This window comes from Chlorocebus sabaeus, chromosome 2 (genome assembly GCF_047675955.1).
Source record: "Chlorocebus sabaeus isolate Y175 chromosome 2, mChlSab1.0.hap1, whole genome shotgun sequence".
Taxonomy (NCBI): Eukaryota; Metazoa; Chordata; class Mammalia; order Primates; family Cercopithecidae; genus Chlorocebus; species Chlorocebus sabaeus.
In genome coordinates, this window is record NC_132905.1 from 91,178,766 (window position 1) to 91,202,051 (window position 23,286).

General features: G+C 37.1%; 1 protein-coding gene across 2 annotated transcripts in view; it reads left to right on the top strand.

Annotated features, from left to right (window-relative positions):
- The window catches only part of TTC3 (tetratricopeptide repeat domain 3), a 119,827-nt gene that overhangs the window by 50,747 nt on the left and 45,794 nt on the right, over nucleotides 1–23,286 (top strand). For both annotated transcript variants that reach the window (XM_007967772.3, XM_037984783.2), the window contains exons 18-28: nucleotides 936–1,070; nucleotides 4,142–4,222; nucleotides 6,063–6,175; nucleotides 10,391–10,511; nucleotides 13,345–13,467; nucleotides 14,417–14,518; nucleotides 15,967–16,059; nucleotides 16,709–16,773; nucleotides 17,778–17,914; nucleotides 18,524–18,850; nucleotides 21,913–22,164. In XM_007967772.3, coding sequence (XP_007965963.3) covers nucleotides 936–1,070; nucleotides 4,142–4,222; nucleotides 6,063–6,175; nucleotides 10,391–10,511; nucleotides 13,345–13,467; nucleotides 14,417–14,518; nucleotides 15,967–16,059; nucleotides 16,709–16,773; nucleotides 17,778–17,914; nucleotides 18,524–18,850; nucleotides 21,913–22,164 — 1,549 coding nt within the window. The remainder of the gene's footprint in view (nucleotides 1–935; nucleotides 1,071–4,141; nucleotides 4,223–6,062; nucleotides 6,176–10,390; nucleotides 10,512–13,344; nucleotides 13,468–14,416; nucleotides 14,519–15,966; nucleotides 16,060–16,708; nucleotides 16,774–17,777; nucleotides 17,915–18,523; nucleotides 18,851–21,912; nucleotides 22,165–23,286) is intronic.

Here is a 23,286-nt window from a genome sequence, read left to right on the forward strand (position 1 = left end):
AGTAAATAAATAAAATAAAATGGCCAGCAAAAGGCTTTTGTTAATGGGTAAACAAACTGCTTTTTCTTCTGTGATTTGTGCAGTGGGGTCTCCTTTTGGATCTTCATTTTTAGGAACGGTGAGGAATACAGCATACATACTTGCATTTGCTGCCCTTTTGAATGGCGCACACGTGTATAGCAAGGAGTGAGGAGATTTTAGGCTTAATGTCTAGCCTTGCCTCTCCAATCTTTATGGAACTTTGGTGACTTACAGTTATTCCCATGTCACTAAAATATGAATTCAAATTATAATGCATATTCAAATTACAAAGTTTTTCTTAGTTTAAGGGTACATGATAGCAATTTTGTTTTATTTTTTTGTTCCTTATGTTATTCCTTTTGCATTTAACCTATTGTTATCTCTCCCAGTAATTTTATCTAGTTATATTCAAATATATGTTAGGCAGGAGTACAGTTAACAATTGAAATCTTTATTTCTTGCTTAGAATTAAGGTTTGTTTCAGAGCAGGATGGCAGTTGTTAAAATCTGGTAGTGATCAGAATATTGATTGTGTGTTCTTAAGTGTCTAATTGTTCTACTCCCAAACAATTTAAATGATGGCTAGTGTTTTTCATATATATTGTTAAAACTTAAAAATGCTCTCTGTTTAGTCTGGAGAGCAAGTGAGGCTTAGTGCCATGTAGTGTAAAATGAGCCACCTTTGTCACAAGCAACAGAAGAGGTGTTGCAGTTAAGATGGTAAAGCAGTACATTTTCATTTTTCACTTTAAAAGTGTGCTGCTGAGAAAGGAATATGATGAATAAGGGTAGTTTGGGTATTGATTTAAACATTTTATCATTAGTTATAAAATATTACTATGAACTTGGCATCTTAAGTTTTAAATTAAAAATGTGTAGATTCAGGTTACTGAAATAGAATTTCTTTTTTCCAGGATTTTGCTAATATAATGAAAATGTTGAGAAGCTTAATTCAAGATGGCTATACGGCCTTATTGGAGCAGCGTTGCCGCAGTGCCGCACAGGCCTTTACAGAGTTGCTGAACGGTTTAGATCCTCAAAAAATAAAGGTAAATTTGCCATATCATAACTTGTTTATCAATGCTAATGCACCTCAGATGAATGCAGAAGAGAACCAAGGCCTTAACTCTTTGTAGTCATATACCTAAGACCTTGCTGAGATTGGCTGAATCTACTTCAGGTTGTGGGAAGCAGGTAGTGCTCCAATTCAGACTTCACGAGTATGCTCAATAGGTGATCTATATTTATACTCTCTCCTTGACTGTACTTTAGGGTCGTTAGAACTGACTTTTTCTCTAAATCAAGGATTTCAACTCACTTTAGTCACACCTTTTCACCCAGGAAGAAAGTATAGGCACACCTCATTTCATTATGTTTTGCTTTATTGCACTTTGCAGACAATGCATTTTTTACAAATTGAAGATTTGTGGCAATCCTATGTCAAGCAAATCTGTCGGTACCAGTCTTCTGAAAGCATGTGCTCACCTTGTGTCTCTGTGTCACATTTTGGTAATTCTCACAATACGTCATACTTTTTCATTATCATTATCACTATATCTGTGATCAGTGATCTTTGATGTTACTATTGTAATTATTTTGGGGCACTACAACCTGTGCCTATATAAGAAAGGGAACTTAATAAATTACATGTTTGTGTTCTGAGTGCTCTGCCAACCAGCTGTTATCTCCACCCACTTCTTTAAGTCTCCCTGTTCCCTGAGACATGATATTGAAATTAGGCCAATTAATGACCCTACAATGGCCTCTAAGTATTCAAGTGAAAGGAAGAGTTGCACGTCTCTCACTTTAAATGAAAAACTAGAATGATTAAGCTTCGTGAGGAAGGCATGTTGAAAGCCAAGACAGGCAGAAAGTTAGTCCTCTTGTGCCAAATAGCCAAATTGTGAATGCAAAGAAAAAGTTTTTGAAGGAAATTAAAAGTGCTACTTTAGTGAACACATGAATGAGACGAAAGTGAAACAGCTTTCTTGCCGATGTGGAGAGTCTTAGTGGTCTGGATGGAAAATCAAACCAGCCATAACGTTCTCTTAAGCCAGAGCCTAATCCAGAGCAAGACCATAACTCTTCTCTTCTATGAAGGCTGAGAGAGGTGAGGAAGTTTCAGAAGAATAGTTTGAAACTAGCAGAAGTTGGTTCATGAGATTTAAGGAAAGAAGCCAGTTCCATAACGTAAAAGTGCAAGGTGAAGCAGCAAGTGCTGATGGAGAAGCTGCAGCAAGTTATTGAGAAGATCTAGTGAAGATCATTGATGAAGGTGGCTATGCTAAACAACAGATTGTCAATGGAGACAAAACAACCTTCTATTGGAAGGAGATGCCGTCTAGGACTTTCATAGCTAGAGAGAAGTCAATGTCTGGTTTCAAAGCTTCAGAAAGGATGGGCTCATTACTCATTAGGGGTTGATGCAGCTGGTGACCTAAGTTGAAGCCAGTGCTCATTTACTTTCCAAAAATCTGCATGCCCTTGAGAATTATGCTAATTCACTCTGCCTGGAGCCCTAGAAATGGAACAACAAAGCATGAATGACAGCACATCTGTTGACAGCAAGGTTTACTAAGTACTTTAAGCCCACTGTTGAGACCTACTGCTAGAATAAAAGATTCCTTGCCAAATACTACTGCTCATTGACAGTGCACCTGCCCAAGAGATCTGGTACGTGTACAAGGAGATGAATGTTGTTTTCATGCCTGGTAGCACATGGATCAAGGAGTCATTTTGACTTTCAAGTCTTATTATTTAAGAAACATATTTTATAAGGCTATAGCTGCCATAGTGATTCCTCTGTTGGATCTGGACAAAGTAAATTGAAAACCTTCTGGAAAGGATCACCACTGTAGATACCATAAAGAACGTTCGTGATGCATGTGAGAGATCAAAATATCAACATCAACAGGAGTTTGGAAGAAGTGAATTCCAGCCCTCATGGATGACTTTGGGGGGTTCAGGACATTAGTGGAGGAAGTCACTGCAGATGTGGTGGAACAAGCAAGAGAATTGGAAGTGGAGCCTGAAGATGTGACTGAATTGCCACAACCTCAGGATAAAACTTGCAGGGATACAGAGTTGCTTCTTACACATGAACAAAAAAAGTCATTTCTTGAAATGGAACCTACTTCTCGTGAAGATGCTGTGAATATTGTTGAAATGAGAAACTTAGTTGATCAAGCAGTGGCAGGATTTGCCACTCCAATTTTGAAAGAAGTTCTAGTGTGGGTAAAATGCTGTCAAAAAGCATCACATGTTACAGAGAAACCTTTTCTGAAAGTAAGAGTCAATCAGTACGACGGACTTCATTGTCGTCTTATTTTAAGAAATTGCCGCAGCACCTTAATTTTCAGGAACTACCACCTTGAACAGTTAGCAGTCATCAATATCTAGGCAAAACCATCCACCAACAAAAATATGTAGATGACGGGTTGATGGGTGCAGCAAACCACCACGGCACGTGTATACCTATGTAACAAACCTGCATGTTCTGCACATGTATCCCAGAACTTAAAGTATAATTTTTTAAAAAGTTTAAAAAAAGATTATGACTCAGTAAAGCGTCAGATGATCATTAGCATTTGTAGCAATAAAATCTTAAGGTGCATACATTGTTTAATAGACATAGTGCTAGTACACAGTTAATAAACTACAGTATCGCTTAAACATAACTTTTATATGCACTGGGTAACCCGTAAGTTTGTGAGACTCACTTGATTGTGATATTTGCTTTATTGTGATGCTCCAGAGCCGAACCCACAGTATCTCTGAAGTAGCCTATAATAGCTAAGTAAATGTCTTAATCTGCCACTAGTACCCCTTATATGAAAAATAATATGACTTTAATTAGAAATTAATCTATTATGAACCGTGCCTTAAGGAACTCTGAGACAGTGATTCTGTGTTTTAAATAGCAGGATAACTGCTTTATTGGAACAAAAATCTCTTTTCTAATTCGATTTGGCCAATCATACTGATTAGTGAGATTTTATGACAATCATTGATTAGTAAGATTGATTAGCGAGATTCTATTACACTTCTTTTTCTGTTGTGACTAGATGCAGATTGGGCAGAATTATGTTCAGGTTTTTAACTGAGGCATTTTTATTGACAGCAATTGAACCTGGCCATGATTAACTATGTCTTGGTTGTCTATGGACTTGCCATTTCTCTCCTTGGAATAGGACAGCCTGAGGTAAGATTTGTAACAGTGGTAATAAACAATTAAAATGATAGTGACATACCTTAATAATAGTTGTTTTCTCATTTTGACCCATTTTCTTCTCTGTACCTTCTGATAATTTTGTCTGAAATGTCTCAGTTTAATTTAGTTTGTGTTTTTAAAGAATAGTTTGTTCCTATTAGAAAAAGGCTTTGCCAGGCAATCAGTAGGAATCTACTTTTTATTTGTATAAAAATTAGGACATAATGTATCATGATAGATAGATTTCAGAAACATAATCTTGGGGGAAAAGCAAGTTGGAGGACATAAACATTGTGATCCCACTTATATATAATTTGGAAAATATACATAATAGTATTATATACTGTTTAAGAATTCTGTGCATCTTGTAAAAAAGTGAAAAAAATATGGATTATGTTTATATAGAATTGAAGATAATGGCTGCCTTTAGTGATGGCAGGAGGGAATGGACGTAGGGAGGTTTCATGTTATGTTGTTTTCCTAGAAAAACACAGGTAACAATGATAATGTTAGTATCTCTTATTTCTAGGTAGAAAGTACTTAAGTATTATATTATTTCTAGATTGCAGGCTTCCTATAACTGCATGTAGTCAGTGTATAGACATGAGCTCCCAGGATTTCCATTAGTCATGCTCCTGCCTTGCTCTCCTGGAATGTTTACCTACCTATACTGTTCGGCATTATAACTTTGCTTTCTGAGGTTTTGAGTTTGCTATAAATGTTGAAATGCTCTAGAATGACCTCAAGTATAATATATAATTTGGGCTCTGTTTTTCCCTGTCTAGATGAAGGTTTAACCCTAACTTGCCACCTAGCGAGGATCTAAGTAGTCTTTTACGTTCTGTTCTCTCCCAGAAGTCGACAGTGCCCAAGGTTCATTTTCCTTGATCTCTATGTCACAGATTAATGTCTCCCATGAATGCTGTCTAATTCTATTTTCCAAGAGACAGTTGGAGACAGAACTTCATGATTTTAATTTTATTCCTGAGAGAATAATAATAAATACCATATTTTACCTTATTAGAATTGAAGAAATCATTTATTACATTTGTGATTTAATGTAAAATAGAATGATTTGGGGAAAAAAAACCAACATGTTATAGTAGAACTTACATGTTTGGAAGAATTTCATCAGAGGACAGCCCTTGCTTCAAACATTTTTAGAATGCCTCTGTTGGAACTGGCCTCAAAGCTCTATTTTGTAGTGACATTTCTTTTTTTTCACTCACAGTAGGGTTACCAGTATTTCTTAGAACTGTCTTTTGGATGTTTTCCAAAAACAAAATTCATTCAACTTAGTGGTTTTTCACTGTTGAGAATATTTAAAAAAAGATTGTACTCTAAGTTATGTTAAGTTTTTCCTAAAGAGCTGTTTTTAAGACAGCTGTCATCCATCTCATGCCACAAAAGACTGTGATAACATCATTGGAATGGCATTCCTTCCAAGGGATTAGTACTTGATAGGATCTATGTTATGGTGTGTTTACACCGTAATTAGCCTTTTTTAAAAAAACAAAAACAAAAACACGATTTGACTCTTTTTAGTATTAGCCAGCACCTGCCAGGCCCTTAGTGTGTACTGGTAAATGCTTATAGGTTGATTGTATGATGTGTTCAGCTGGATTGGTTTGGTTGTGTCTCTGACTATCCATATGATCAGAAATTTATGTAATTCCTAAGAAAGTGAAATACAAAGGTATAATTTTGCTACAGGAATTTGGGGATACGCAGTTGTTATTTTAATATTATTAAAAAAATCAACCTTTAGGTAAAATTTATTTCAGTATTTCTCTTTGTATGTAAGTGATCATTGTTTTCACTGCTATTGAAGGAATTATCTGAAGCTGAAAACCAGTTTAAGAGGATTATTGAACACTACCCCAATGAGGGACTTGATTGCTTGGCCTACTGTGGAATTGGAAAAGTATATTTGAAAAAAAACAGGTTAGTAGAAATGACACTACTTTAAGCTGTAGGCTGGTAACTCATTTAAAATCCAATGTGGTAATGATCCATTTTCTGGAATTATTTTGATATCTCCTCTGTAGCACACTATCATAATTGTGATTTACTTTGAGGACCTGAATGAAATATCACTATCAATATATATATATTTTTTATTATACTTTAAGTTCTAGGGTACATGTGCACAACGTGCAGGTTTGTTACATGTATATACATGTGCCATGTTGGTGTGCTGCACCCATTAACTCGTCATTTACATTAGGTATGTCTCCTTATGCTAGCCCTTCCCCCTTCCCCCCCTCCCCACAATAGGACCCGGTGTGTGATGTTCCCCTTCCTGTGTCCAAGTGATCTCATTGTTCAGTTCCCACCTATGAGTGAGAACATGCGGTGTTTGGTTTTCTGTTCTTGCGATAGTTTGCTGAGAATGATGGTTTGCAGCTGCATCCATGTCCCTACAAAGACACGAACTCATCCTTTTTTATGGCTGCATAGTATTTCATGGTGTATATGTGCCACATTTTCTTAATCCAGTCTGTCACTGATGGACATTTGGGTTGATTCCAAGTCTTTGCTATTGTGAATAGTGCCGCAGTAAACATACATGTGCATGTGTCTTTGTAGCAGCATGACTTATAATCCTTTGGGTATATCCCCAGTAATGGGATGGCTGAGTCAAAAGGTATTTCTAGTTTTAGATCCTTGAGGAATCGCCACACTGTTTTCTACAATGGTTGAACTAGTTTACAGTCCCACCAACAGTGTAAAAGTGTTCCTATTTCTCCACATCCTCTCCAGGACCTGTTGTTTCCTGATTTTTTAATGATTGCCATTCTAACTGGTGTGAGATGGTATCTCATTGTGGTTTTGATTTGCATTTCTCTGATGGCGAGTGATGATGAGCATTTTTTCATGTGTCTGTTGGCTGTACGAATGTCTTCTTTTGAGAAGTGTCTGTTTATATCCTTTGCCCACTTTTTGATGGGGTCGTTTGTTTTTTTCTTGTAAATTTGATTGAGTTCTTTATAGGTTCTGGATATTAGCCCTTTGTCAGATGAGTAGATTGCAAAAATTTTCTCCCATTCTGTAGGTTGCCTGTTCACTCTGATGGTAGTTTCTTTTGCTGTGCAGAAGCTCTTTAGTTTAATTAGATCCCATTTGTCAATTTTGGCTTTTGTTGCCGTTGCTTTTGGTGTTTTAGACATGAAGTCCTTGCCCATGCCTATGTCCTGAATGGTATTACCTAGGTTTTCTTCTCGGGTTTTTATGGTTTTAGGTCTAGCATTTAAGTCTCTAATTCATCTTGAATTAATTTTCGTATAAGGAGTAAGGAAAGGATCCAGTTTCAGCTTTCTACTTATGGCTAGCCAGTTTTCCCAGCACCATTTATTAAATACACTATCAATATTAATTGTTAAAGCAAGGCCAGTCATTGCAGTTCTTGGTACTTCCTGATTTTAAATCTAATAAGTCAGCAATATAGTAATTTGACATTAAAGATTGAATAGTCTAGTGTATAATCATCTGTAGTGAGTAAATTGATATAATGTTTTTAAAATCTGATTGTTTAATTTTTTGATTTAATTATTTTTTAAAAATCTGTATAAAGATGGTTTTAAATAAGAGATATCTGTGTGTTCAAAGACATAATGAGTTAGGAATAAAAGTCTCTCCTCTGAACTCTATTGTAGTTGTAATCCTTACTCACAGTTTAATATTGAAGCTGTTCTCTAAATGCCTCATGTCTCTTAGTCTTGTCTCCCTGAATGTCAGTATGTCCCCGAGGGGACAGGATTATGTCTTGAGCTTTAAAAAAAGAAAATCTGTTCTGCCACTTGTACCCAGTATAGAGGTAGGTATTTTAGATTACTGTATAAAGAAATAATTGTTGACCGATTGAATATTATTTATAATTTCTAACTATCTTTCAATTTTCATTTAACTTGTTAGGGGAAATTTTGTGAGATTTTGGGGAAACCCCCCACCCCAGGCTTAGAATGTGCCTAGAACCTCCTTTATAGATTTTTTTAAATCAAAGAAAGTTTTTTTTTTGGCCAGGCACAGTGGCCCACACCTGGAATCCCAGCACTTTGGGAGGCCGAGGTAGGTGAATCACCTGAGGTCAGGAATTCGAGACTAGCCTGACCAATATGGTGAAACCCTGTCTCTACTAAAAATACAAAAATTAGCCGGGTGTGGTGGTGTGCACCTGTTGTCCCAGCTACCGGGAGACTGAGGCAGGAGAATTGCTTGAACCCAGGAGGCAGAGGTTGCAGTGAGTCGAGATTGTGCCACTGCACTCTAGCCTGGGTGACAGAGCGACACTCCGTCTCCGTTTCTTTTCTCTGTCTAAAAAAAAGAAAGTTTTTTTTTACTTCATGAAATTACTGTCTGTCTTAGCTGAGCTATATTAAGGATCAAGTAGTTGCAGGGAAAGTGAGGACTTAGCAAGCACCTTTACAGGATTAGCAAATGAAACTAGTTTAAAAGTTTAGTATAAATTGTTTAGGTTATAACCATTTGATGTAGCAGTCACATGCAAATTCACAAGGTCTAGAAAAATTACTTAAATGTTTAGAATCATGGAGATTGTACAAAACTAGAAAGTCTTTTCCATATTGAAAAGCATTTACATTTTAATTTTTGAATATTACGGTGTGGGACTGAATAGCAAGTATGCTGTTTTTTGGTATTGCAATGTGCAGTTTCTGCTTTGAAATCCTGTGATGTATGACTGACTGTCTTACGGTGGATGGTGGTCTAGCTTTTCTGCACGTGAATCTTACTGTAGCTGTAGGCAAAAATAAGTTTTTAAATTGGAAAGTCATTTCAGGATTAGAGAAGGCAGGAAAGTCTTCTCTAGTGTGAAGAGATGAATAAAGACTTGGTTAACTTTTTTTTTTGTTGAGACAGAGTTTCGCTCTTGTTGCCCAGGGTGGGGTGCAATGGCGCAGTCTCGGCTTACTGCAACCTCTGCCTCCTGGAGGCAATTCTCTTGCCTCAGTCTCCCAAGTAGCTGGGATTACAGGCATGTACCACCACACCCAGCTAATTTTGTATTTTTAGTAGAGACAGGGTTTCACTATGTTGGTCAGGCTGGTTTCGAACTCCTGATCTCAGGTGATCCACCTGCCTTGGCCTCCCAAAGTGTTGAAATTACCAGCATGAGCCACTGCGCCCTGCCTTGGTTAACTTTATAATTAAGTACTTCAGTATTCTTTCGTTGAATGGACTGTGGGAATCTATTGACATTATTTCTTCAAATCATGAATGAAATCAGAACTAAAACATTTCATATTTATAGTTAAAGCAATTTAAGTACACATTTAAATATTTGTTTTGTTAAAATAATTTACTGTTTTATGGTTGAGAGAAAACGTCCAGAATACATGATGCCTTAAAAAAAATTTTTTAGCAGAGAAATTTTTACTACCGTTGTCCTAATAGAGTCAAATAAAATAAAAATTCCCCTATTTATGAATTATTAGTTGAAGTGGAAGTTTGCTGTTTCTGTATAAGAATCTACTTTAGTTAATGAAACAAAGATTGAACAGATTATTCAATTTTCTGTTTCAATTGTTGGAAACTTTAAAAAGTAAGTATCAACTTTAAAAGAACTAGCATACATTGGCCGGGCGTGGTGGCTCATTCTTGTACCAGCACTTTGGGAGGCCTAGGCGGGCGAATCACGAGGTCAGGAGTTCGGCACCAGCCTGGCCAATATGGTGAAACTCTTTCTCTACTAAAAAAATACAAAAATTAGCTGGGTGTGGTGGTGCGTGCCTGTAGTTACAGCTACTTGGGAGACTGAGGCAGAAAGAATCGCTGAACCCAGGAGGTGGAGGTTGCAGTGAGCTGAGATCGCGCCACTGCACTCCAGCCTGGGCGACAGAGTGAGACTCCATCTCAGAAACAGCAACGAAAACAACAACAACAACAAAAAACTAGTGTACACCTAGCACAATAAAGCCAGTGTCCAAGACGAGTTGTGTTTAATGCGTATTACTTTTATAACAAAACAGCAATAGGGACTTTGTTTTTTTAAAGAAAATTTAGGTTACATTGAATATTGCTGTTCAGTGATTCAGCAAATGTATTCGTCCCAGTAAGCTTGAGATCTTTGGTGACTTTTGTTGAAGGGAATGAAAATACCATTTTACATCTTTAATGCCTTTTTCATAATTTTGACTTTAGATTTCTAGAAGCTCTCAATCACTTTGAGAAAGCAAGAACCTTGATTTATCGTCTTCCTGGAGTGTTAACTTGGCCCACAAGTAATGTGATTATTGAAGAGTCTCAGCCACAAAAAATAAAGGTAACCATTTATCTTTGCAAAGTGTTTCTTACTGTGAATGCTTATCTGCATTGACTGACTCAGGTAGCAGGAGGCAGAGAAGTAGGAGCATTCTATCCCCACTTCCCTTACATGCATTTCCCCTCTACAGTCTATTGAGATTCTCTTACATTTATTGAATGTTTTCTATGTGCCAGTCCTGTACCTTCCACTTATCGTTATGCTTAATCCTTACAGCAGGCCTGTGCAGGGGGCACTGTGATCATTCCCATTTTACAGATGAGGAAGGTTAAGTTTAGAGAGGTGAAATGATGCACTCAAGGTGAAACAGCAAGCAAATCGTGGTCTTGGGACTTGAGTCCAGGCATTCTGACTTCTGAGTGTACGTGATCCTGTAGTATGCTGGACTTGGTTGTACTTAGAGGAAGGTATAGTATTGTTGTTTCATCATAAAGTTACCACAGTTACTGAGATGGTACTTGAAGATTCAGAAAAATATGAATTTAGTCTCACATCCAGAAGCATAAAGATGCTTTGCTTGTTCTAGAAAGACTTAATGTGTGAAATGACTGAGATAGGCTTTTACTTGTAGTGAACTCTCACATATACTCAGAACTTGATTTTGGCTGAAGCTTTTAAAACCACAGAAGTCAACTTGTACAACTCAATAATAAAAAGACAAATAATCTAATTTAAGAAGTAGACAAGGATCTGAATAGACATTTCTGCAAAGAAGATATGCAAATGGCCAATTAGCACATGAAAAGATATTCAGCATTATTAGCCATCAGAGAAATACAAATCAAAACCACAGTGAGATACCACTTCACACTCACTAGGATGTGGGTAGACAATAAATATTGGCAAGGGTATAGAAAAATGGGAACATTCAGACACTGCTGGTGGTAATGTATAATGATGCAGCTGCTTTGGAAAATAGTCTGGCAGTTCCTCAGACAGTTAAACATAGAGTTACCATGTCTCAGTCCATTTGTGTTGCTACAAAGGAGTACTTGAGACTGGGTGATTTATGAAGAAAAGTAGGCTTATGGTTTTGCAGTCTGTATAAGAAGCATGGTGTCAGCGTCTGCTGGTGAGGGCCTTCAGCAGCTCCTACTCATGTGAGAAGGCGTAGGAGAGCCAGTCTGTAGAGATCATATGGTGAGAGACGGGGAAGTGCCAGACTCTTTTTAACAACCAACTCTTTAGGGAACTAATGGAGTGAGAACTCACTCACCCCAGGGAGAGAATTAATCTATTCATGAGAGATTCGTCGCCATGACTCAAACACCTCCCACTGTGTCTCACCTCCAACACCAGGGATCAGATTTCAACATGTGGTTTGGAGGGTCAAACATTCAAACTATAGCATACCATATGATCCAGCAGTTTCACTTCTAGGTGTGTACAGAAAAAGGAAAACATGTTCTCACAAAAACTTGTACGTGAATGTTCATAGCATCGTTAGTCATAATAGCCCAAAATGGGAAATAGCCCAAGTATTCATCAACTGATAAATAGGTAAATAAGTATTGGAATCTGGGAGGTTGAGGATGCAGTGAGCCTTGATTGTGCCACTGCAGTGCAGCCTGGGCAACAGAGTGAGAGTCTGCCTCAAAAACAAATGGCCAAGTGTGGTGGCTCACACCTGTAATCCCACCACTTTGGGAGGCCAAGGCAGGAAGCTTGCTTGAGCTCAGGAGTTCCAGACCAGCCTAGGCAACATGGCGAAACACGTCAATACAAAAATTAGCCAAACATGGTGGCACACACCTGTAGTCCCAGCTACTCAGGAGGCTGAGGTGGGAGGATCAGTTGAACCTAGGAGGCAGAGGTTTCAGTGAGCTGAGATTGTGCCACTACACTCCAGCCTGAGTAACAGAGTGAGACCCTGTCTCAAAAAAAAAAAAAAGTACTTGATAACATGCTATAGCACGTATGAACCTTGGAAACATTATGCCAAATAAAAGAAGCCAAACACAAAGGGCTTGTGTGAGTCCATTCGTATGAAATCTCCAGAATTGGCAAATCTGTTTATAGGACAGAAAGCAGACTAGTGATTGCTGGGCCTGGGAGGTTAGGGGAAAATGAGGAGGGACTGCTAATGCATATGGAGTTTCTTGTTGAAAATGTTCTAAATTTAGATTGTGGTGATGTCGGTACATCCTGTGAATATGCTAAAAACCACTGAACTACACTTTGAGTTGTATAGTGTGTTAATTATATCTCAACAAAGCTGTTATAAAAAATAAAACACAGGGATTCTTGGATTTTCCTCTCTTCATACAAGATGGGGATGGAGGCACAGGAGCTATTGATAACAAAAAGCCAGCACTGGAGGCATGGCATGAGTCTCTTGGGGGCTTCATTAGCCATGGAATAATTCGCCAGGGAGTCCACAAACAACAGTGGCAGAGCTGCAAGGAGGAAGATCATGGGAGTGTTAGGATCCTGGATGAGGTGATGTCGGGCAAGAGGAGCCGGTAAAGTCCTCAGGATTCCCCTAAGGGTTATTCTGACTTGCTTGACTTCCTCTTAATGCTTATGGGAGATTTCTGAGAGTTGTAAATTATGAAATGAGATTTGATGATTGTAACAGGACAAAATTTTGATTCTTTCGAAATTCTGAAAAAAAATTTTGTTAAGTCCTCTTTTTAAATCTCTTATGTCTTTGTATCAGCCTTCCTTTTAAAAGGAAAAACTTTAAAAGTTGTATGTAGTTTGTTGGTGGTGAAAAAAATTTAGTCATTCTTACACTGAAAATATTTTGATGGCAAGAGGTTATTGAAATCACAGACATTTTTATTGACAGATTAGTATTGTAATGGTATCATTTTTGTTTATTTTGTTTTAGATGCTATTAGAGAAATTTGTTGAAGAATGCAAGTTCCCTCCAGTGCCAGATGCCATTTGTTGCTATCAGAAGTGCCATGGATATTCTAAGATCCAGATATACATAACTGATCCAGACTTTAAGGTAAATAATGAGTGTACAGTGGGACATTAACTTGCAAAATCTTTCCTTAAAATGGGCTCAAAACAATCTCTAATTGGAAGCACCCAAGTTCTCTGGGCTAGTTAGCAGTTGTTCACCCCTTTCCCTGGACTTTTTTTTTTTTTTTTTTTGAGACGGAGTCTCACTCTGTCACCCAGGCTGGAGCGCAGTGGCACAATCTTGGCTCACTGCAACCTCCGCCTCCTGGGTTCAAGCAATTTTCCTGCCCCAGCCTCCCGAGTAGCTGGGATTACAGGCGTGTCCCAGCACACCCAGCTAATTTTTGTATTTTTAGTAGAGACGGAGTTTCATCCTATTGATCAGGATGGTCTCAATCTCTTGACTTCGTAATCTGCCCCCCTCAGCCTCCCAAAGTGCTGGGATTACAGGTATGAACCACCACGTCCAGCCTTCCTGTACTTTTTTAGGTCTACATCATCTCACATGGGAACCAGAGCCACTGATGTATAAACACTGTGGGCTGGGGTAGTGACCTGAGAAGGCAGGCTGGCTCATTCCTTTTCCTCTTCCAGCTACCTTAGGAGGATAGGAAACAAAGTGAGATTGTTACCTCTGATTTGTTGCAATTCTGATGTCTCATAAAATTTGAGTCCTGAATCTAAAGGTCATTGTGATCACTGAATTAGCTGCTAAAGACCAAAATTTGAGATAAGTCTGGCACTTAATTAAGTTATACTGGTTTATTCAAGAAGATAGTAGCTGCCGTTGTCCTACTGTTCCAATGTCCCTGGTTAGTAAATCAGATGAAATAATGTTCATAAAATATTTGATATAACGAATAATGTGACTTTATGCTGTGGAAATAAACATGTTAGTCAAGCTCTCTCTGTTTGTCTTTATGTGTGTTGTAGTGAGTGTGTGTGCAGAGACATCTTTAAAACGTTAATTACAAATTTTTTTGTAACCCTAGGGTTTTATACGCATCAGCTGTTGCCAGTACTGTAAAATAGAATTTCACATGAATTGCTGGAAGAAGTTAAAAAGTACAACCTTTAATGATAAAATTGACAAGGTAAAGCATAACAAGATTGTCTGAATTTTTCAGTATACTTATTGTATGTCAATTTTTTCCCCCAAGAATTCCTTCCTGAACATTCTGCACATAATTAGAAAGTTTTAAATTATAACTTTAATAAAAAAGTGAAAAATCAGGTTTTGTTTTTATTTATACAATTTTGAAGGCATTAACCATAGAGGGTTTGTTTTTTTAAAGAGACGGATCTCACTGTGTTGCCCAGGCTAGAGTGCAGTGGTGCAGTCGTAGCTCACTGCAGCCTCGGACTCCTTGACCCAAGTGATCCTACTTCAGCCTCCCAAAGTGCTGGGATTATAGGCATGAACCACTGTGCCAGACCCCACTTGAAAGTTTTGATGTGGAATTAGAGGTTTCAAAACCAAAATTTGATGCGATAATTTGTACTAAGAAATCAACTCAAAACAATTTTTTTAATGTTGGGAAGAAGGATAAACTTCAATTTTAAACTGCCATTTCTCATCAGGGATTTTCTTATTATCAAGATAATGACATTAATTACCATGAAGTAGACATACTTTGAGGGAAGACATAATATTACGATCTTATTTGTATTCATAGAATTTGTTTCTGATCTGTAGAAACTATGGACCTTTTCCTACACTTCTTAGTCTTATGCAGACCACTGTTCTTATTTGGGAAAGAATAAGGCAGTTGTACTAGGCATCTGTTAACGATAACAATTATTAAAGTTTTGTAGAAATAAATTCTCACATTTTGTACGTTTTCACATAATTAATTAACAATATAATGATGTGAGTAAATAACTGTCACCTTTGAGTCACTTCTGCTATGTCTTTGTCTTACCTAAATTGAGTTTCTCTAGCGATATACCGTCTTTTAGTGGTCTTAACCATTCCCATGGTTTTAAATATGCTCTTTAAATTAGTTAGCTTTCACTAGGATATGCTGAAGTAATATACACCCAAATATCTTGTGGCATACATTCAGAGAAGTTTGTTTTTTGCTTACATGACTAGTCCTACAGTTCTGCAGTTGTTGGCTGGGACTGGGCTGCAGCAGCTTTATTCTGTGTGACTCTATTCCTTGTTTCTCAATCTAAGTTGAAGAATGACCCTTTTCTGGAACATCTTCCTGTGTCAGAGGAAAAAGAACAATGTCCAGTCTATAAAGTGTTTGTTAAACCTTTTGTCTAGACATGTGTACATCATGTCTGGTCACTTTGCATTGATGAAAGCAAGTCACATGGTCAGACCCACACCTGAAAGTATGTTTTTCCTACATGGAAGCCTTAAAATTCACATGACAGTGAGTAAGGATTTTCACCACTTCCCTGAAGATGGTTTTAGTCCGTATTTTGACTGTTCCTAGTGGTAAAAGTAGTATACATGTATAGATTTATCCCCCCTAGATGTAACATTTTTCTTGTTTTTTTTTTTTTTTTTTTTTTTTTTTTAATCAAATAGGATTTTCTACAAGGAATATGTCTTACCCCTGACTGTGAAGGTATCATTTCTAAGATTATCATCTTCAGCAGTGGTGGTCAAGTTAAATGTGAAGTAAGTAATAAAGGGGAAACCTTGTTAAATAGATAACCAAAATGTTTACACCTTTTGAAACATGATTTGAATTTGTAGATGTCGTGTAATTTGTATATTTTCCAGGAAAGAAGCAATTACTTCATTTAAGAAAATATAGAAAATACTTGGATGTGAGAATGCTTCATTGTAATGAAAGCATTCGTATATTCTTTTATTTTTTAATAGGAAAAAGAGGCTTTTTATCTCTTAGTTTTACTGTTTTTACTCTTTTTGATAACTTCATTTTCTTAATCCTGGTAAACTTGTGGGCATTAGTGGGTGTGCAGGTTTTTAGGGAGGGGGAAGAGCATCTTGAGGGATTACCTTTAACTTCATGACATGGGAGTGGCAGGAGTGGGTAGTTGTAATAATATTTACACTTTATTAGATCGTCTGCTTACTCTTAAGTTTTTAAAATCCTTTTCCTCAAGTGTGTCTACTCTCTTGTTCCTCTTCAGTAAATTATTTTGCTAAAGCTTTCTGGGCTTTTGTCTGGGTCAGAACATCATCACTGTTCTCTATCAAACTGAACATTATGTGTGCTTCTGAAATACTTGTCACTTGTGGTTTTGTGTTTTATGTCATGGGAGTATGAGACAAATTTTGGATGTCTTTGTTTTATTTAAAGTTTGAACACAAGGTCATAAAAGAAAAGGTTCCTCCAAGACCTATTCTGAAACAGAAATGTTCTAGGTAAGATTTTTAACAATCAGTGGTTTGATGATGTCTCTTAGAATATAATTCAATTAAATGCAGATTTCTAAATTATGCCTTTTAAAAAATTGGCTATGTATGCACATATCCAAATAAGTGTTTTTTAGAAATGATTTTTATGGAAATTTAAAACTTAAAGAGAACTAGCCTAGAATGACTAAATACTAAAAACTTGATTCAGAATTATTTATCTAGTGGTTGAATTTACAAGTAAAATTAGAACATTTGATGCTATGAAATTACATGTTTGATGAATACATTTGGCGTTTATATAAAAACTATATAGTTTGCTGTCAGTTGTTGAAACTTTAATTCCAAAAGCATATTTTTATTTTTATCTCTCTTCAATAAACATTTTGAACCTATGACTGTTTTTTACCCTGAAATACTCAATGTACTGTCTAAATTATTACTTCTCTATAGCTTTTTTTTAATATCAAATAATTCAGATTCTTTTTTCTTTTCTTTTTGGTCCTGCTTCTTGTTTTTCTTTCTAAGAAGTGATTATTTTTTATCATTTGTGACCAAGAAAAAGCAAAAGAAAAGATGAACAGAATTATTTGTTGGAGAGAATTCATTGTAACCAGATCAACCAAATTATAGTGTTGTGGGTTATTATTGGGATGTGAAAACTATATTTTACTATGGGACCTTTCTTAGAAATGAGAGTTTACATGAATTATTTTGCAGAGTAATTTGTACTATTTCTGTTTATCTTATGAAGTAACTTACATACATGGAAGTGACATCTATACAATCTGTAGACTGCATCCTTAGACATCACCTAATCATTGAGGTTCTTGTTTTCATGAAACAAGTACCCTTATTTTGACAATACTGACAGTTTCTTATATTGAATGGAAGGTGTAGGCTGGGCTCTAATTAAAAAGGAAAACTTCTAATGTATTGCTTGGAAGATGGTTTCTATGATAGTCAAAGGAAAACAGTTCATCGAGTTATTGCTAATTGTAAATGTTTATCAGCCTAGAGAAACTAAGACTGAAAGAAGACAAAAAATTGAAGAGAAAGATCCAAAAAAAAGAAGCAAAAAAATTAGCACAAGAAAGAATGGAGGAGGACTTAAGAGAAAGTAATCCACCCAAAAACGAAGAGCAGAAAGGTATGCAGAAGCCAAAGCCATGATACGAATATTATACTCTCATTTAAAAGTATAAATATAAGCATCTTTTGGGCCTTATGTTCATTGATATTGAATTGAAACGAAGATTTCAGTTAGTAATTTAATACTATCACTGTCTTCTGTTACTCAAAGACAGAATTGGGTTGGTGTAAAGAGCGCTGAAAAACCTTTCAGAGATTGTATTCCCACTGAAAAACCTTTCAGAGATTGTATTTTAACTTTCCTTGCTTAATGACTAAACATATTTATTGTATGTAAAGTTAAGGTAGTTGATGAAGCTGGGTTAGGATTGTTGAAGGAAGTGGCCATATTTTAGAGGAACTAAGTTTTAAATGCTACATGAATGGTTCAGAATGAAGGGTATAAAATGCTTGCTTTTGATATGTTTATTTTAACTTGCACTTTCATGTATTTTCAAAAGTATTGTTAAATGTTTATATTTCTAATTAAAGTTTCTTGAGTTGTTTAGTAAAACAATATAGTCAATCTGAATCATTTTATATTATGTAATTTTTTACATTATTTCTAAGTTTATATCATTGTGAATTAGTCCTATTTATCACTTTAACCGTTGTTATTTATCCTTAGAAACTGTAGACAATGTTCAGCATTGTCAGTTCCTTGATGACAGAATTCTACAGTGTATAAAGCAGTATGCTGACAAAATCAAATCTGGCATACGGAATACAGCCACGCTTCTCAAAGAATTGCTTTCTTGGAAAGTTTTGAGCACAGAAGACTATACAACCTGTTTTTCTAGCAGAAATTTTCTAAATGAAGCAGTGGACTATGTTATTCGTCACTTGATTCAAGAAAAGAACAGAGTAAAAACAAGAATATTTCTGCATGTTTTGAGTGAGCTTAAAGAAGTGGAGCCCAAATTGGCCGCCTGGATCCAAAAACTTAATAGCTTTGGTATGTCCCTTTATATTCTAGAGCAATATACTTTAGTAGGAAGGGGAAGTGTAGGTCTCTGAGTCATTTTCATTTTCTTGTCATATAATTTATAACTTTAAATGCAGGACTATAAATTTGTATGGTTAAGAATACTTTTCCAGTCCCAGCTACTTGGGAGGCTGAGGCAGGATGATTGCTTAAGCTCAGGAATTTGAGACCAACCTGGCAATGTTGCAAGACCTGTCTCTAAAAGAATTTTTTTAAAAAAGAACTAAATATATGAAGGCCTTCAAAAAACAGAAAAACTATTACACACACACACATAGACCACAATTTTTAGGTTATTTTATAGGTAGGTTACAGTATACTTTTTCAAAAGGTGCAATCTAAGGAAAGACCAGTCAGTAAAGAAATCCAGACCTGTATTAGACTAAACTATTTGTAAATGTGTAGATGTGTGAATACTAGGCACAACCATGGTAAATAACACATCCTGGAGGCTGCCCCTGCTCCGGAGCTGTGTTGAGAAGACAGATATATAATTCAGATTCTTTGAAGAAAAATTTAGAGGGAAGAGTGGATGAGACTTAATTGCTCAGGGTCACCTAGGGCAAATCTGTATCTAGAGATTAAGAGAAACATATCCTAGGGTTGGACTGAGCTGTGGTAAATCACAGGATTATATGACTCCGTACTGTGTTCTGACTTTAGTAACTTGGCTGGGAGAAGGGAAGAGTGAGCAAGCCCCCTGCCTTCCCCCAAAGCAGGCGCTTTGCCTAAGGCCATGTAGGACTGAAGAAGGCAGCTACAGATGCAGTTGTTGTGTAACACGAGGTAGGGATGCTTTGGGCACCTACCAGGGCACTATTTATCTTAGTGACTGGATAGCAGCTGGCCTAGCACAATAGTTTATTCAGTTGGCAGCTATTAGATAAAAGGCTAAAGGAAGCCACAGGAAAAAGGCAGGGCCTTTAGCAGCAGACCACAGAGTGGGGCCTGCCAAGCCTCTGCCAGCCGTCCCCAGTGTTTAGAAACGTGGGGCTATTAGAATTCTAGGGTTTCAGAGAAGATATTGGTCAGTTTCTGCCAGAAGAGACAATGTAAGATGGCAGCAAGCTTGGCATAGTTAGACAGCTGAACATGCCTGCTTTGAGCATAGATCGTCATGGATTTGTGGTCCTGGAAAGTTATTTTTAAGTGACAACATTGTCGCTAGTGAATATCAAGTAAGCACATTATAAAGTTATTGCTTGCTTTAACATGCTTTAGAAGATACTCAGGACTGGAGAAGTAGGTTTGCCTGGGTTATGCTACACGGTCAAGACTGCCAGCCATTGTTCATTCAGGTAAATGCAGCACTTGAGCCCTCCAGCTCACTGGCAGGAAAGGGTGAACATGTCTTTTGATATAAACCGTGTTTATTCTGAAGATTAAAGGTATTTTAATAAGGATATATGTATACTGTTTAAAGTAGCAATTTTTATTTAAAGTTGTGAAATGAGTTCAAGCATGTTAATTAGTAAGGGGGTTACTGCAGTCCTGAGGTAAAATGCACACTTACTTAAATAATAAGTAAAGCAGTTTTCATTTCCTGGAATTTTACTTCTCATAAAACGTCTGTTGGGTGGACTTATATCGTGCACGTATTTAACATAAGAGAGGTCAGTTTTTATGTTCAGCAAAAGATGAAGAGAGGAAAGGAGGGAGGGAGAGAGAGAAGTAATAGAGCACTAGTGAGATAAATTTAACATTTCAATAGTGAACACTGCCTGCCTGCATTCCCCTCACTGAGCACAAGCTCCGACGTGGATGGGGAATGGGAGTGTGTTGTTTCTTCACTGGGCTCTCCTAAATCTTTTATTGTGTGAGTATTCTACATGGTTCCTGATTCTGGTGTTCAGAGATCCTAATTTTCCTGCAATATGATCTCTGCAAGCTAATTCTTTAATCCGGAAGCAAGCAGTCTAGGGTAATTTTGACTCTGAGCAATCTCTGCTTCATTTATTGACTTCATTTGTTGACTGAGGCCCTTGGAAGAAGTGACCATTTTGTATTAGAGGCATGATGGAGAAACTGGACAGAGCTCCTTTTTTCTTTTTGGTAGCTGTTCATCAGGAGTGGGTCTTCACTGTCGTTTCAGTAGGAGTGTGTATGAGATTGCAGTCACCCTGTTTTCTAATTTGGAGAGTGGAGAATAAAAGTAGGCATACTGACCACCTTGATTTTTTGTAGAGGAAGGTGAGGACCCACATTTTGGGGAATAAGGAGCAGTTATTTTAGGTGTTGGGGAATGGGTTTACCCATTTCCTCTTTTAGACACATTTGGGAAGATTTTGCATATTGTTGATGTTTTGTTACTATGGAATCCATTTAAAGAAACATAAAATCTTGCTAGTTTATACTAATTGGAATGAAAGTCATTATGAATTCGTGAAACATTGTTTGGGTTTTTCTTTTTTTAGAGATAGGATCTTGCCCCATCACCCAGGCTAGAGTGCAGTGGTGCCATCATAGCTCACTGTGGCCTTAAAGTCCTGGGCTCAAACAATCCCCCCACCTCAGCCTCCCAAGTAGCTGGGACTATAGGCATTTGTCACCATGCCTGGCTAAGTTTTTTTTTTTTTTTTTTTTTTTTTTTTTTTGTAGAGATAGGGGTCTTGCTATGTTGCCAGGGCTGGTATTGAACTCCTGGCCTCAAGTGATCTTCCAGCCTTGGCCTCCCAAAGTGCTAGGGTTACAGGCCTAAACCACCATACCTGGCCTCATTGTTATATTTTTAAAGAAATTTAATGCCATACTTTCATCTCCTAGGTCTAATAAAGGTAACTATTATAGTAGAAGGCTTTGGCCCACATTATTCAAATCTAGTAGACAAGAATTATTATAATTAGTCTAACAGTGTTAAATGGTGTTTCTAAAATGCCTAATAGCTTGAACGAATCTGTTCTCAACTATTTAAATGTTTTTGCTGAGAATATAAGCAAACTATAGTCAGCTGCTTTCAGAGATGTGAGACTGAATGTGATTTTACAGTAAATAATTTCCCTCCTCTTCTGATTTGGGTTTTGTTTTTATTACAGGCTTAGATGCCACAGGACCTTTCTTTTCTCGTTACGGAGCATCTCTTAAACAGCTTGATTTTAGTATCATGACTTTCCTCTGGCATGAGAAATATGGTCACAAACTAGACTCTATAGAAGGAAAGCAACTTGATTATTTCTCTGAGCCAACATCATTGAAGGAAGCCCGTTGTTTAATATGGCTACTAGAAGAACACAGAGACAAGTTCCCAGCATTGCATAGTGCTTTAGATGAATTCTTTGATATAATGGGTATGTGGACTGAATTTAGATTTATACTACATTTAACCTTAAGGGGAAAAAAATCTGTGAAGGACCTAGCTTGTTTAAATATATAACAAAGAAAATAGTGAAAATTATTATGGTACAACCAGTTTATGTGGGGAAGTTAGTGATTAACAGTAGCAATTTTTTTATATCATAAAGCTTTTTTACTTTATCAGTTAAAGAGATACTCAAATGTGGGTATGTTATGCTAACAATACACAATATTCTTCCCATCTTAGATATTTTCACAGCATCATGGGAAAGATTGCATGTTACACTGACAGAATCTGTTAGCAAGTGGTTTGATTTGTAGCATTTTAGAAAACATTGGCCTGCAGAAGTAGGTGATGTTTGCAAAATCTAGAATGGATGCCCCATGTTTTAATGGGAAGAGCCTAGAACTAAGGGTCAGGAAAAGTAGGTTATGGCACAGCTTCTCCGTTAGTTTAGTTCATTAAAAACCTTGTGGGCCCAGTGATGGGTGTTGAGAAGGAATTCAGAAATGCTTACACTTGTCTCTGCCCTTGAGGACCTTGTGTTCTAGAAAAGAGAATAAGAAACATGCACCAATAACAGTAACATGGTAGTAAGCTCAATACAGGAGGGCCAGAGAAAGTGCCAAGGGCATCAAAGGAAGGACCCAACACTTTCTTTCTCCCTGGGAGAGAGGAAAGCTGTGGTGCAGGGGTAGAGTCTCAGATGGGCTGTGAATGTGAAAGTGGAGTTAGAAAGCTGGGTGTCAGGGCTTATTTGGAATTGGGGGGCCTATTTGGGTAACAGCATGGAGTCCAGCTTGAACTAACTAGCTAGCTAGCAGCTAATTTCTTCTCTTCTCTTAGATCTTAATTTCCTCATATTAAAATGAGATGATCTGGAGGCAGTGACTTGTGTGGTCCTGTTTTGCTTAAAAATTCTCATATTCCTAGATTCTAAATAATAATTTCTTACCTTTCATACTACATAAACATGTTATGATAATCCCCAAATCCCTCAGAATCAGAAGTCTCCTCTATGTATTGTTAGGAGTTAGACTTTTAAATGTCATGCTGTTTGTTTTAAAGAGTACATTAAAAGGTCCAGCCTTGTACGATGGTGTCACAGATGATA